The sequence below is a fragment of the Dryobates pubescens genome, chromosome 17, assembly GCF_014839835.1.
Source record: "Dryobates pubescens isolate bDryPub1 chromosome 17, bDryPub1.pri, whole genome shotgun sequence".
NCBI classification, from domain to species: Eukaryota; Metazoa; Chordata; class Aves; order Piciformes; family Picidae; genus Dryobates; species Dryobates pubescens.
Window position 1 is genome coordinate 8227344 of NC_071628.1, and position 15304 is coordinate 8242647.

Here is a 15304-nt window from a genome sequence, read left to right on the forward strand (position 1 = left end):
TTTCTGGATAAGACCATGTACATCTCTGAGGAGCACAGAATAGAAGATTTAGTCCAGCAGTAACAGTATTCTTTTTTTTCCTCAGCATCCACTTTGACTTCGTCTGGAGGTGAGATAGTGGGATAGGCAAGACAATTCTGAAGGTCTCAGATGAGGTGGCTTTGAGTCTGAAAGTCTCCCAGTATACCTGTGATAGTGTGGTTCTCTTCAGAAAACTTTCCTCACCTCTGATACTCCACAAACTGACTGCAGAAGGGGTGGATGGTGGTTTCTCCAAGATGTCAGATTGCTGTTGTCTGCTGGCCTCAGAAGTGTGGATTTTGCAATGTGTAAATCAACAGTAATAGGGGTGAAGCTTCTCTTTGTACATCAGAGTCATTGTTTTGTGGGGAGCTGGGGTGTGGTTGTCTGTATTTGGTAGGAGACCACACTGATAGTCTCTTCTGCTCTCTTTTTAAACTGCTGCGGTTGCAGAAGTGCTGCTTGCCTAGGAGGAGGACAGGGAGTGAGAATCAAGAGATAGTGATGTTCTGTGAAACTGAGCTGTTTCTTTAACAAATGGAGGAACCAGCACTGACCTCTCAGTGGCTTCATTCAGATGATCACATTACTAGAGCTGAATTCTCTCCCTAGTGCAGTATGTTTAGTATGTGCTTGGCTTTAAAACTGATCTCAATCAATTAAACGATAACCCATTGCGTTAGAGAGTGCTTGGAACAGTGAAGCACTGAGGTGATTTGATGATTTCCTGCTTTGATGGAACGCTGGCAAAGGCGTAGAGCTTTGACAGGGAAAAAACAACTCCAAGACTGCAGCAGGTAATGGTGATGAATTTTAATAGGAATCTTTGTCTCTGAATAAAAGTTTTATATAAGATTAAGTAACTACTAGTGCTGCTTCTGGAGGCAGGCATTAGCACACTAGCACGCTGCTACTTTTAGATACCAAAGCTTCCTTAACACTTTCTTGGTGTCCTGGTGATGAACTCGCTTAAGTGTTTCTTCTTCTTTAGTTTGTGTTGGTTTAGTTTTCCTTTGTAAAACTTCATATACAGTGATTTGCTTGCCCTCTTGTTTCTAGATGTGCTCTATGCTGTAGTTTGGCTGTGGTGTTTTTGCATGGTGAGTCCAAATATCAGCCATAGTTACCAGTCATGGGATAGTATTCTTTAGAGTAGTTAGAGTTCAAAACTGAAACTATCAAAGTCCTGCCACCTAGAAATACAGAGTTACCATCACCCATCTTGATGGCACAAAGATTCTTTTGAAACATTTATTTATTTGCATTTGAAATGGATTAATATTTAGTGCTTCAAGCAAAGGGCTGGAATGAAAAAATTTGGTCCTGTCCTCATGTCTGGCATTCAAACTACCTGAAGATGTTCTTTTTAGTTACATTCTGAATAGTGATTCTGACAGGGCATTTATCTTTCACAAAGTCCGCAGATTCACTTCACATTTAGAGAATTGGTCCTGAAAAATTCAAGTGAGATCTGAGAACTTCATTGCTGTCGTCTTGCATGTCACTGCCAGTAATGAAGGTTTCACCACTACAGCTCAGAACACTCGGGTGATTTAGTTAGTGGCCTGTGTTCTAAATGGAGAAACCTGGTGTGGGGGGAGTAATGCTTTTCCATCTCTGAGAGCCTTTGGAATCTTCTGACTGGTGTTTGAACAAGGAACCAAGTAATAATTTATACTTTCAAGCAAGGAAATGCCTGTATTCAAAGTGAATACCAAGTCTGAGATGGAAATGAGCAATGCCAAAATACAGAAGTACATTAAGCTAACAGAGATGTGCTAAATGCTATCCTAGCAAATTTTTTGTTAGTAAAGCATCAACATGACTGACTGTTTTGTTTCATCACACTAGCAATTTGTCTGCTCCAAAATCTCTGTGTTGTCTCCAAACCCGGATAACCCCTTCTGTGGGAGAGAAAAACGGAGTAGTTGTTTTCTTCAAAACCAAGGAAAAAAAGCATTGCTGCATCCTGTTTCTGCCACTCTTTTGTTTTTCCAAATGAGCAGCCCAGCCTTCTTAAGTAACCCCCAAAATGACAGCAAATTCATTCTCAAAACTTATAAATAAGATAAAGATCACCTGTTGCTGTGGTGCATTGGGACAGGTTTTTCAGAGGAAACTGAAATTTCTTAAGATCAGATTTTTTTGGAGGAGAATTTGGTTCAGTTTTGGTGTTAAATCCATATAGACCCCTCAGGGGGAGCTTGCTGAGCTCCTCTGAAAATCTGGCTCTGTATATGAAATATATCAAGCTCCTAAACATAGTATTGAAATAATACTATTATTAGGAGCTTGATATATTTGTTTATTTCAGAGATGTTTAACTTAATTTGACAAAACCATTGCTGTCACATTATTTGGATATTCCTTTGAATTGTGTTGTATCTTCCAGATTCTCTTGGCTCCTTTTGAAAGGGAGAGCCAGGCAGTGGATGCTAAGACCTTGTCTGTGTGGTCCTGACTTCTTTAAAGCAGTGATACACAATAGTAGATCTGTCTCAGCAGAAGTCCTATCCACAAAGCTGCCTCATTCATATGTTTTGTAGGCCATATTTTCTGGGCAGCCATAATCTTGATATAAGCACAGGTCAAAGGTACAATTTGTTTTTAATGCCTGAACAGGAATTATCAAGTTGATATACTTCTATTGTTAAGAAATATTTGAAGGATGCTATCTTGTCCCCAAAATTACTAGGGATCTCTGTTCTGCATTTCCACTAGTGGTGTAGGGTTTTATGGAACAAAAAGTAATCTGTGCTTCCTACAACTACCAGTGTATAACATACTGCTCAATAAAAAACCCACTGATTCTTATGTTGCTGTCATTTGTGTGGTAGGCTTGGCGTTGTTCAAGCCTGTTACAGGAGTGAACCACTTGAGCAAGCAAGCAGCGTGTGCCTGGCCTTGCAAATCACCAACCAGAGCACTTCATCTCCTTCGTGACTGCAGGCAGTGGGACTGGGGAGTGGACTGATGCTTGTCTGGCCGAGTTTGTTGCTGTATCATCTTAAAAACACATGAGTTCCCTCTTCTCACAACCCCTTCTAGGGTGAAACACAGAGTTTGTGTCCAGCATTCATTGTTCTGGAGTTTATTGTAGGATTTGTTTGCTTTACTGTGCATGTTGGAAGGGGAAAAAAGATAATCCAGTGATTAATCTGCTTTCTGTTTTGCATTTTAGAAATTGGATTTCAAAAACACATCTGGCTTTTAGTGGTTTGTCTTTAAAACAGAGTCTGTCAGTCAGATTAACGTGGTGTTCCTGTGAGCTATGCTTATCTACACAGGGGAACTTCACTGTGGAGGGCCTAGGATATTGTATGATTATGTTCAAGTATGACTACCCTGATACAAAGCGTGATACAGGGGCAGAAATAGGTGTATGTTTCTCTTTGGAGGCTAGCCTGGAAATGATGTATCTGCAACAGAATGATTATTTTTTTAATACATATATATACACACACAAGACATTTATTACAATATAACTGCAGTAGATTAAATGCCTCAGACTTTACTCTGTAAGACTGTTGTGGTTTGGAGCAGCAGTGCCAAGTGACATTTGCTCAGGGTGAGTGATCTGTGAAACTTGCCCACAAGTGTTGCCTGGTAATCTTATGCTTGGACTCCCCTCTCCATCAAAGGTCTCATGCTGTTTCCTCTGTTTAGCTCTACTAAACATTATCACTTCCTAAGTTAACTTAGCCATTGTATCCTCTCTTTCGTATTTCAAATGATAAATGAAGTGGGGGTGCTTTGCCAGTTAAACTTCTACAGTGATTGCGATAGGAAGGAGCTGTAAATACTTACATTTATGTTGTTTTTATTTGCCTTCATTAGGCCTTACAAGCAGTCAAACCAAGGTGGTTATTCTGCCTGGAAGTGCAGGCTCTTTAATGAATGAGGGGTTCATCCCATAATTCTGCCATTCTGTTGAGTCTGGGGCTTATTTGTCATTGCTGCTTGGAGAATTAACCTGCTGTCTTCTCAACTGGCCAGTCCCTTACTGGGCATTCAGAGAATGTCATGTTTCAAAAGTGGGCATTGATGCAGTGATGAATAGAAACAATTTTCTTGATTATTGGTGAAATTAAATTGTTTGGGACTTTCCCTGGGATGTGGTTTAGGCTGTGAAGAAGTAGATTCTATTCCTAAAGCTTTTCTTCCTAGCAACACTGTATTCCCTGAGAACATTGCACTAAATCTAAGCAAAACAGGTATTTGCTATTAAGTACTCTTGCAGGACATTGTTAATTAGCTTTTAAGTTGTATTTTTGGGATGAAGCATTTTTGTGGGATCTGAAGTTAACAATAAAGAATCTTCCTGAGACACTGAACTTCTATTTGTAGTCCCACACGTAGCTGTTTCAAGTTTTGTGTTTCTATTTGGTATTGCCTAATGATGTTATACCTATGTTTCAAGTAGATGTGCCTTTAGCACGAGAAAAAGTAAGCTTAAAACCTTTGGGCTGTTTCTTTTCCCAAGTTAAAACATTAAAACCCCAAACCACCACAACTTCTGTTTCCAGTGGCAGTGATTTTAATGCATGTTTGTATGGCTGTGCTTGACAACTTGTTACCAATATTTAAAGAGGAAGCTTCTGAGTGGATTATTAGTTGCAGACTTATGTAAGAATCACTAGATAAAACATTTAGACAAACTGTAGGAAATGACAACACAATCATGGAAAATGAGAAAGTTAAAATAGTGTGGAGTGATGTGTTGTGATTCATGAGATCTCTGGTCATAAATGCTGAGTCATTGAGCCACTCCTGTAAGTAGTAAAACTTGACATGCGTGAATTTGGTCAGAGCTAATAAGATGGGGAGGATAGGTGTCCTCTGTGTATGTTTGTTATTGTTTTATCTGGAATTAAATGTTTATTTCAATCAGTGCCAGTAATATGTCTGTCATGGAGATGACTGTACACGTTGGATCCTCACAGACAATGTATATAGGTGTGAAAATGTAGTGGATTTAACCTCCAACCTCAGTGCTCGTGCTCTCTCTTGCAACCCTGCTGGGTAAGCTCAAACAGCTCAGTAATCAAGCTGTTCTTTCTCTGTTGTACAGGACAAATTTGGAAGCACTTCAGAAAAAGCTGGAAGAACTAGAGTTGGATGAACAGCAGCGAAAGCGTCTCGAAGCATTCCTTACCCAGAAACAAAAAGTTGGAGAGCTAAAGGATGATGACTTTGAGAAGATCAGTGAGCTGGGAGCAGGAAATGGTGGGGTGGTCTTCAAAGTATCTCACAAACCTTCTGGTCTCATAATGGCAAGAAAGGTGAGTGCCTCAAAGACAGGAGCTTAGGGGGGATTTTTTTAACTAAGGAGGTTGTCTCTGAATTAGAGAAATAAGAAGTGTTGACACACACACAAATACTATTTAGTGCCACCCATCAGAAAAGATTGTGTTTCAGAAAGGAAAGAAGGTTGCACTTCCTCATCCTAAACTTCCCAGTTACAGGAAAGTGTAAATTAGGGAAAAGTGACAATATCTGGTGTTCTGGACTGTTTATTTAGAGGAATGGAAAAGGTATCATCTGTCCTAAGATCTTCCTCCCCAGCTGCAGACCAGAAAATGGCCTCTGGGTAATACGGGAAAGAAAAAGAGAACTCAAAGGCCTGAGAATGAGGGAATGCACTGCAGTACAGTGACATCTTCTGTTTTCTAGTTTCATTGTGCAGGTGACTTCTGTGCAAAAAGGTACTTGTCCTGATGGCTAGAGTGGCTTTCAGGGATTCAGCTGTATGCTTTGCAACCAGTGGCAGTTGTGACCAAGTTAGTAAGAGAACTGAGGGTTGCTTTTTTGTAAACTGTAAAAACTCGATGTTGTAATTCTCATTTTGTTTATGTGAGGAGCTCTCAATGTCCCTGGGAACCAAATGCAGTAAGGGAAATGCCTAATCTGTTTAGGTACCTTATGCCTTTGAGAAGGATACAATAGATCACACTCAAATCCCATTATTATACTGCACTGAAAACTTCCATTTTTTCATGTTGAGAAGTTGAAGGACTTCAGGTAGTTCTTTCTGCTGAGGATGATGCTGCACCTTTCTTAAAACCAAAGGAAAATATGCCTGTACTGACTTGAGGAAACCATGCTCAGTACGCTGATGGTTTGGAGAGAAGCAAAGAAAACTGCTCATTCTGATGTGTGAGAAGTACAAAGTGTACAAATCACTGAGGTTTTCTTGAACTAAATCCATTTGGTGCAGAGGGTTTTGTTCTTGATTTGTTTGCTTTTTTTTTTTTACTGGATGATCTTTGAAGTCTCTTCTGACCAGATGTGTTCTGTGTGATTCTGTATGTAGCTAATTTTTTTTACCTACTGTGGGTTTAACAGGAAATTTTGCCCCAATTCATTAATATTCAGTGGAGCAGATGTTTGAACTGCATTTTTTTCTTTCATATATTGACTAAAATTTGTTTTCTATATTGTCTCCTTAATTTTCCCTTTCACTAAACAAATGCATTTCATGTGTTGCATGAAAAAAAGCAGTCGAGTGGAATAAAGTATTTTATGTAATCTCCCCTTTGGCTTTAGAGTCAGTTCAGGGAGTTTTTAATTTGAGGTTCAGCTCATTCCTTCCACTAATGCTTTACAAACACCTGTGCAGATATTTTTCAGCAGCTGCTTCTGAGTCAGTATGTCTTTGACACATTTCCTTTAGACATTTGTTTATGGCTTTTCTTCAACATAAAACCCTTCAGTTTCTGAACCACCCATAAAAAAAACAGCCACCAAACAGGTAAGTGAAGAAAATGGACTGGAATAATAAGTTTCTGAGAGAGAAGTATTTTGTGAAGAGATAGAAATTCCACCTTTTCCTGAATGCTGGTGTTTCAGCTTTCTCATGCTGTATTGCAGTGGGTTTTGTCTCTTTGCCAGTAAGAAAATAATGATGGATTATTTTACAGTTAAGTCACAGAATAATCCTTGTTGGAAGGGACCTCAGGAGGTTGTGGAGTCCAACTTCCTGCTCAAGGCACAGTCAGCTATGAGATCAGAGCAGGCTGCTCAGGGCCTGATCCACCTAGGTATTGAAAACCTTTCTGAACAGCCTGTTCCTTCTGAAAATAATGGGTGGATTATTTTACAGCTAATTCATCTAGAGATCAAGCCAGCTATTCGAAACCAGATCATTCGTGAGCTGCAAGTTCTACACGAGTGCAACTCTCCTTACATAGTGGGCTTTTATGGAGCTTTTTACAGTGATGGAGAAATCAGCATTTGCATGGAACATATGGTAAGTCCATATAAATCTGAAGTTATTAACAGACCAAAGAATCAAATACTGTCTTTTGGATTTTCTCTGCAAATGGGGTTGGGAGATAGAATAGAATACATAGAATAAACCAGCTTGGAAGAGACCTTCAAGATCATCGTGTCCTCTTCTCCAGTATCCACTTTGTAGTCGAAGCTGTACACGTGTAGCCTCCCAACTGCCTCTCCTTTATCCATGGTCTTTTTCATTTTGATATACTTACCCAAATCTGCTACTTATAACTAAACCCAAATGGGAACAAGTGTCACCTTCCATGCAGAATGGACCAGCTCTCATGCTACAGCTGTGTAGTCCTTAGTAGCTATGACAATGAGTCCAGTTAATTCTTAGCTGAATCCATATTTGTCTCCTTTTTCTCCAGTTTTACAGAAAATGCAAACATAAAAGAATAGTGCCCAGAAGGTCTTTAAACAACTTAAGTGCCAAAAATTTGTCTGTGTTTTCATTTGAATACAAAAGTACACTTTCTTCTCAGCATCTGTTTGCCTTTCTCTAACCATATGGAAGCAAACCCTTAAAAGTAAATTTTTGGTAATTAAAGGCCAGTCAGTTTTTCCCCTCAACTTGCTTAGCAGAGGATGTTTTGAACAATAAGAAATGCAACAAATCTGAAGAGCTTTTTAACTTATTTATTTTTTTCTCCTTGAGGGGGGGTGGGGAAAGAAAAAAAAGCCAGTTTTTGTAGAGAGAGAGAGCTTATTTTTCTGGAAAGTACTTGTGATTGTTTTAATGCTTCTCTGGTCTTCTCTTACGGAAATTTTTAGAAGGAATCGATGGTTGCCTAGGAACGAGCGATCAGGAGCCAGTTCTTAAGCATGTGCTAGCCGAATAGAAGGTGTGCATACCCCAAAATACAAATGACTGTTGGGAATTGTAGGGAAGTAAGTTTCTCAAAATTGAGAAAAAATAATGAAAACTGGGAAAGGAGATGTTAAAAATGACAGCCTGGGCCTCGTTTCGGAGTCCGTTATTAAAGGTCACAGTTGCACGTCTGAAATTGCTAAGAGAATGTGTATGTTAACACGTGACAAAAGAGGAGGTGGTGGTGTATAATTCCATGTAGAGATTAGAGGCCTGGAGTTTATTCATCAGAGAAAATTAACAGTTCCTAAGTGGGGACTGCTTCTTCTGACAGTGAATATCTCTTCAGTTTTAAGAGAAGGCAATGTGAAATCTGGTGGTGCAGTGCTGAAACTGGTCTGAGTCCAGCTGGATACATGATTTTACACATGGAACAGTTGATCAACAAGCTATGATACAGGGAAGGATTATTTAAACGCTAGTCTAAATTAAGCCATTAAACTGCTGTCTTAATGAGGAGCATGAGGTGGAAAGTTTCAGTCTCTTTGGATAAAACGTGAGATGAGAATCTCCATTGTCTTTTTTTTTTGTGCATAACTTTCTTTCAAATCCTGCCAGTCAAAATTCTTATTTTTAGCAGTGAGTTACAAAATGTATGAATATGAACAAAAAGTTGGAGGTGGAAAAAGCACAGAACTTGAAGACTTGAGTGTTTGATATTTTTAGGAACATAAATCCAAAATCAAGGCATAACTTTGCTTAGCAACAGGTATTTAACAGGCAAAAGGGTTGGAGTCTGTCTCTGAAAGACACTGAAGGGTGCAGTCAACACTAGACATCTGAATTGTACTCAGTCTTTCCCAGGAGTGGAGCTAGTTTTCAGGAAGGGTGGGGGAAAATGTTGTTTTTCTCTGTATGAAATCTTTGTTAATATATTGGTGTCTCAGCAGAGACAGCTGTCCAGGAATGCAGACTGGTTGTACAAGAGATTTACACAGGCTGTTTTTTTGTTGGTGTATTTTTAACCAAGTGTGGTGTGTGTGGGTGTGGGGGTTTTTATCACAAAAATACGTGATCAAATTGGTGTTTTAAATCCTTTCCCTCTCATGAGAGTTCTAGATTGTAGTCTTCAAATAATAAAACTTTGTGTTCTAGCCTTTCTCTTTACATGGAATAATGGAGAGGAAAGATTCCAAAAGTTAATTTAGGGTAGAAGACAATCAGTTTCTCAAGTTGGAGTTTTGTCTTGTGTACTGGGGTATGTCAAATGCTGATCTGGGCATCAGGATACTGGATTTTCTCAACTTTCTTAATTCTCTGATTGTAGAGTCTCTATTCTAGAGAATATACAACTTGTGCACAAGCCTATTATTGAATCAGTTGTTAAAAATAGCATTTTTTTTACAGTTTTCCTCCTCAAAAGCCCTTAGCAACACTGGAATATATTTGACTTTGGAGATGCCTGCATGCATTCAGTTTATTTAACCTAGTAAGATTAGCAAGATTGTTACTTAACTGTGCTTTAAAAGAATTTACTTCCCTTTTGGCACCTTGTGAGCTGTGCCAAATCAACCTCGATCCTAGGACACGGAGAAGTAACAGAGGCCAACTCTGTGTAGGATTTCACCTGGGAGATGAGTGGAACAGAAATCTGAGTTCAGTTACGGTGCCACTAGCACACATTACTGTACTCGGCAGTGCTGAGGGCACACCTTGAGTATTGTGTTCAGTTCTGGAGAAGGGGAGGCTGAAATGAGACCTCATTGCTCTCTACAACGCCCTGAAGGGAGGTTGGACTGAGGAGGGGGCAGCCTCTTCTCCTTGGTGTCGAGTGACCGGACTGGAGAAAATGCTTCCAAGCTGCACAAGGAGAGGTTCAGGCTGTATGTTAAGGAGTATTTCTTCACTGAAAAGGCTCTCAAAGAGTGTAGTAGTCTGCCCAGGGCGGTGCTGGAGTCTCCAGCATCCCTGGAGGTGTTTAAGCAGTTTGCGGACCTGGCGCTTAGGGACATGGTTTAGTGTTGACCCTTCAGTGCTGGGTTGAGAGTTGGATTTGGATGATCATTGAGGTCTCTTCCAACTGGATGTTTTCTGTGACTGGATTGCATTCAGGAAGAGAACTCTGCCTTTTCTAGTGTGATGGATTTTCATCCCTGTAATCAGGATCATAAAACCACCTATGCTGCTTCAGTCCTCCTCATTGTGTCTTTAGAGGGGGAGAGAGGGTATCATGGGCTGGCTGTGAAATGAGAGATGCATGTTACAGCCCTGCACCGGAAGTTACAGAATGCCTAATGCTTGGCTGTCAGCTGTTTGTGGACAGCACTTCTGACCGAGATCCACGCCATGGAAATACTGGTATGGGAGATCATTGTGTGGTGTTTATTTGAGTGGATGTTGTTGCTGGCCAAATGTTTATTTTTAAATAAACATAAAATGGATTCCATCCTCCTGGGGGATGATTTATTTTTTCAGATAGGCACCATAACAATGCTACAGCAAACGGTAAAAGCAAGCCTTTTTTTTTTCCCCTCTCTCTGGACTTAGACTCCAGACTGCTGTCCTCTTTAAAAAAAAAAAATGTTTGAGTAATTTGATTAAAGCTTGACTATTTGTTATTAGGATGGTGGCTCCTTGGATCAAGTGCTGAAAAAGGCTGGAAGAATTCCAGAGCAGATCCTGGGCAAAGTTAGCATTGCGGTAAGTGTGATCATCGCTCGCTCCCCAGGGCTGCAAGTGGGTATACTTCTGTCTCGCTGTGGCAATGTCAGTTCCAGGAAGCTGCCACTTCAGGGCTGAAGGATGTGGGAGAGAGATTCCTAGCAGATTCCTGAGTGTGCTCCTTTCTTGTAGCAAGCAGCTTTTGTGCAGGTCATCACTTGGTAGTTCAGGACGCTGGAATGAGTAACACATTCTATGGTGTTTGCTCTGATTCTCTGCTTTTATATCAGCTGATGCTTCTGGACAACAGCAAAATTAACACTTCATTAAAAATTCTGAGTGTTACCTTTTTATACCTAAGCTCTGTGGGCAAAACTTAAGAGAGGTTGGTTGATTCTATTTTAATTTTTTTTTCCCATTTTTTAATTTATTTTTCTAGTCTGTAATTACAGTGCAGTGATTGCAGTGATTACACTTTAGGATTTGTTACACTGCATTCAATTAGAATTTTTGTGCAGGCAAGGCAGGCAATTATCTCTTCTGCTTCATTAATATTTTTATTGGTTTTTTTTCCACCTTTAGGTAATAAAAGGACTCACATACCTGAGAGAAAAGCATAAAATAATGCACAGAGGTGAGATAGAATTGTGTATTGTAATTTGACTATCATTTTGATTCAAATTAAAATAGGTGCTTTTCCCATGATAGGGTTTTTGTATGGTTCAATAGGCTTTTGGCTCAGAGGGTGGTTTTTTAGGGTAGTATAAAATGGAATAGAATAGAATAAACCAGGTTGGAAGAGACCTTCAAGATCATTGTGTCCAACCCACCTAAACAACTAAACCATGGCCCCAAGCACCTCATCAAGTCTCCTCCTGAACACCTCCAGTGATGGTGACTCCACCACCTCCCCAGGCAGCCCATTCCAATGGACAATCACTCTCTCTGTATAGAACTTCTTCCTAAATAAGGCAATTAAAAAATAAAAAATCCATATCTGACTATTGTGCATCTTCACAGCTGCTAATCTGAGTTTATAATCCAGTTGTGCTTGGATTGTACCCCCACACAGAAATCCTGTATGTGTTTGAAACTGCTGCAGAGTGACTTGTCCAGTTGGGAGTGTGTGTTGAGACCATGAGTACTGCCTTTGCAGGAAAGATAGGAATATGTTGAAGGATCTGAGTGATGCAATTTCTATTACCTTTAAGTACCAAGTAAGTCTTCCACCATTTTCTGGGAGGAGAAGGTGTTTTTGATACAAAAACTTGTAAGCGGTCACAGACAGGGCAAAGGCTGCGTTCTTGGATAGTACTAGGGACTGAAGAAGCTCTCAAACATCTGTATCTGTTGCAGTGTCACTTGTGCTAAGTTTACTATTGCCTGGAGTAACTGCAGTGGAGGTAGACCCTGTCTAGTGCAGTTGTGGGCAGTATTTTTACATGTGTGTATCTGTACTCCAGAGCAGTCAGCACTTGAAATGAGGCAGTGCATATAGGGGGAAGCTCTTCATGCAGATTCCATTCCTGCAGAAGAGAAACAGAAGACAGTAAAGATACCTGTGAATGAGAGTTTGTAATGGCATAATTATGAATAAATAATGGTATTATTATGCTGCAATTATAAACTCATTATGAAGAAAATTATTAAAGTAGTGTCCCACCATATCTGTTTCTTCATTACAACTTTTGATAGTGAGACATCTATTAAAGTATGACAACAGAACCTTTGGAGAGATTGACAATTAAAATTTCTGTCCTTAAATTAGTTTCACAGTCCAACATTGATTATTGCCATTAAAACTTTGAAAGGCAAGTCACTATTTCTGCCAGCTGTCTTACATTTGCATGCTCTCTCTAGACATCTGTCACGCAGAATTGCATCTCTTTTTATACTCAAATGATTTCAAAAACATGGTGAAGCTGTACAAAATGAGAGTGTTGCTTCTACACTGCTGGGGGCTTTAGTTACTTTACTGTAAAGTGAGTGCACTGCCTTATATTCAGCTTATGGCTGCCACTTATGAAATCCAGCTCCTTCATGAATCTCTTGTATGTTCCATTAAACAAAAATGACACTTGGGATGATCAAGTAATAACTTCCATTATTCTTGATGGAATGATGAAGTGCTTCTGTCTGAATGACACCTTTCATTGCAGCCATCATGCAGTATGTATAAACCATGGCAACTCTTAGGAGGAGTTTTGTACCACAGATCAACCCCCAGGTTATAAAGTTACCTTTATCAAACACTGATACATTTGTTGGCCAGAGGAGAATGAATAATTGGCAATCCTGTTGTAGGATCACCTTACACATGAGGTAGACTGTTACATGTTTCTCTTCTGTATATTTTAAACAATTGTAGTTCTGGTGTGGGGAAAGGAGGCTGAAAGTAGACTGTGGAAAGGCTTTGATGGTAGCTGCAAAGCCATTTGTCTCTGTTTAGAGCATAAGGGAGGCTGCTTGGAAAGAGATTGTTGCATTTTGGGGGCATACTGAAAGAGTTGGTGTTGTACCTCATAGCTCTTAATTCAGACACAACAGTGTGGTGTTATGTTGGTTGCTTGCTTGGGGCTTTTTTCTTAGGTTGTTCTTGCTCAGCTGGCTGTGGGGAAGCTTTTTTTTTATCTTCATTTTTACAATCTGTCAATCTCATAAATCCAAACCCTCCTGATCTTGTTTAAGTGCAGCTTAACCTCACAGTATTGGCTACATCAGAGATTACAGTTTAAGTGCACGGGTGAACAGAAGTTCCTATTCTATGCTGCTTCCAACATTACTGGACTGAAAGTGCCCTGCAGTGCAAAATTCCACATACAAATTGTGACTTTTATTTTCTCAGCTCAGTTTTCATGCGGTGTGCACCAGCAGTACATGACCTTGGGTGCATTGCAGGAGCTGTCATTGAAATGTGTGATGTTTGATAACATGGGAGCCAAAGTGGCTGTTAGGGAGTTGACTGTGGCTAGTGCTAGCAGGGAAAAGGCAAGCCAGCCAGAACAATGTTTCCATCTGTTGACAGGGAGACAGACTTAACTGCGTTCTGCCTTTGATGCTGTCCATCAGTCTGTCTGTTACAGGTTGCCATTAGTGCATTATCTTTAGACACCCAGACCTCAGGTGTGAGCTTGCACACTAGACTGAAATGTTACAGCTTATCTTTGTTGAGGAGAGCTTTGTTGGTTCACCTTTCTGCACATAAGATTTATGAGCAAGTTGCTATTCTGCAGTGTGAAGTTCTCTTCTGGAAGTTGACTGATGCTTAGCTGTATACTGGCTGTGCTGTTGTGTGGTAGTCTGTGATTAAGGAGGGATTGGCAAGTGGAAAAAATGTAATGTATGAGAAGTATGTAGAGTGAAATTATGTCAGTGAGGTTTAGTTTGCTTAGACAATGTGTCTGAATGTTAAATATGGAGAGGGAGTTGTTACAAAGGCATGTAGTGACAGGAGGAGGGATAGTGGCTTCAGACTGGAAGATGATGGATTTGGATTAGACATTAGGAGAAAGTTCTTCCCCAGAGGGGTTGTGAAGCACTGTAACAGGTTGCCCATAGAAGTTGTGCAGGCTCCAAGCCTGGATGTGTTAAAAGCCAGGTTGGATGAGGCCTTGAGCTACCAGGTTTAGTAGGAAGTGTCCCTGCCCATGGCAGAGGGGCTGGAAGTAGATGATCTTTAAGGTCCCTTCCAACCCAAACCATTCTATGCTTCTACTTTTCTTGGTAGTCTCAATGGCCAGGTCAATATTGCAAGCATGCTGATATTGCCATTATGTAATAATGCACAGGCCTGCAAAAGACCAGGGGTGGTGATATGAGATGTCCTTTTGTTTTCTTTCAGGCTTAAATGCTTCATATGTGAAGCACACTTGGTTTTAGATTTATCTGTTTCCTGCTAGTTAGAGCTTACATTTTGAAGGCTGCCTTGGCATGCCTATTCCAGTTGGCAATACACATCTCTGGTTTCCAGAGAAACTGCTGAAGTGCTCTGAAGTTAAAATAGCAGAGCATGCTACAGTGAGAGGGGTGCAAAGACAGCAGCCTTCCAAACATCATGCTCTGATCCCACTGGGCACGTCGTGAGGAAAAGGAAGATGCTGAGGGAAGGGCAAGCCCTTGTATAACTGCAGTGGGGAGTCATGGTTTGCTGTGCTGCTGTAAGAAAGGCACAGTGTGGGGTTATCAGCAACAGAAATACTGAAGGTAGAAGTTAAGTCTTCACAAGGCCAGGTGGATTCTAGAGCTTGTAAGGTGCTTATAAAGAGGATATCTTTTGGTTCACTGGCAGTGGAATGCTAATGTTATTTTTTCCCCTCATTTAATTATGAACATGCAGTATTCATGAACTGTAGAGATAAGGGAGGATTTATGTCTTTATTCTGAACTGAACAATTAGATGTGCAGAGATAAGCAGCACAGATCAAGGGGCTGTGCCTAGGGTTTGCTCAGGCTCTGCAGTGCTTCCAGCCTATTTTGCAAACATTGCTTTTTCCACCATGATTTTGCACAGACCTTTAGGTGCAGATTCCTGTG

General features: G+C 40.3%; 1 protein-coding gene across 1 annotated transcript in view; it reads left to right on the top strand.

Annotated features, from left to right (window-relative positions):
• Window positions 1-15304, top strand: part of MAP2K1 (mitogen-activated protein kinase kinase 1) — a 37168-nt gene that overhangs the window by 13311 nt on the left and 8553 nt on the right. Inside the window, exons 2-5 of the mRNA XM_054168962.1 lie at window positions 5093-5303; window positions 7124-7270; window positions 10733-10810; window positions 11354-11405. Of these exons, the coding sequence (XP_054024937.1) occupies window positions 5093-5303; window positions 7124-7270; window positions 10733-10810; window positions 11354-11405 (488 nt within the window). The remainder of the gene's footprint in view (window positions 1-5092; window positions 5304-7123; window positions 7271-10732; window positions 10811-11353; window positions 11406-15304) is intronic.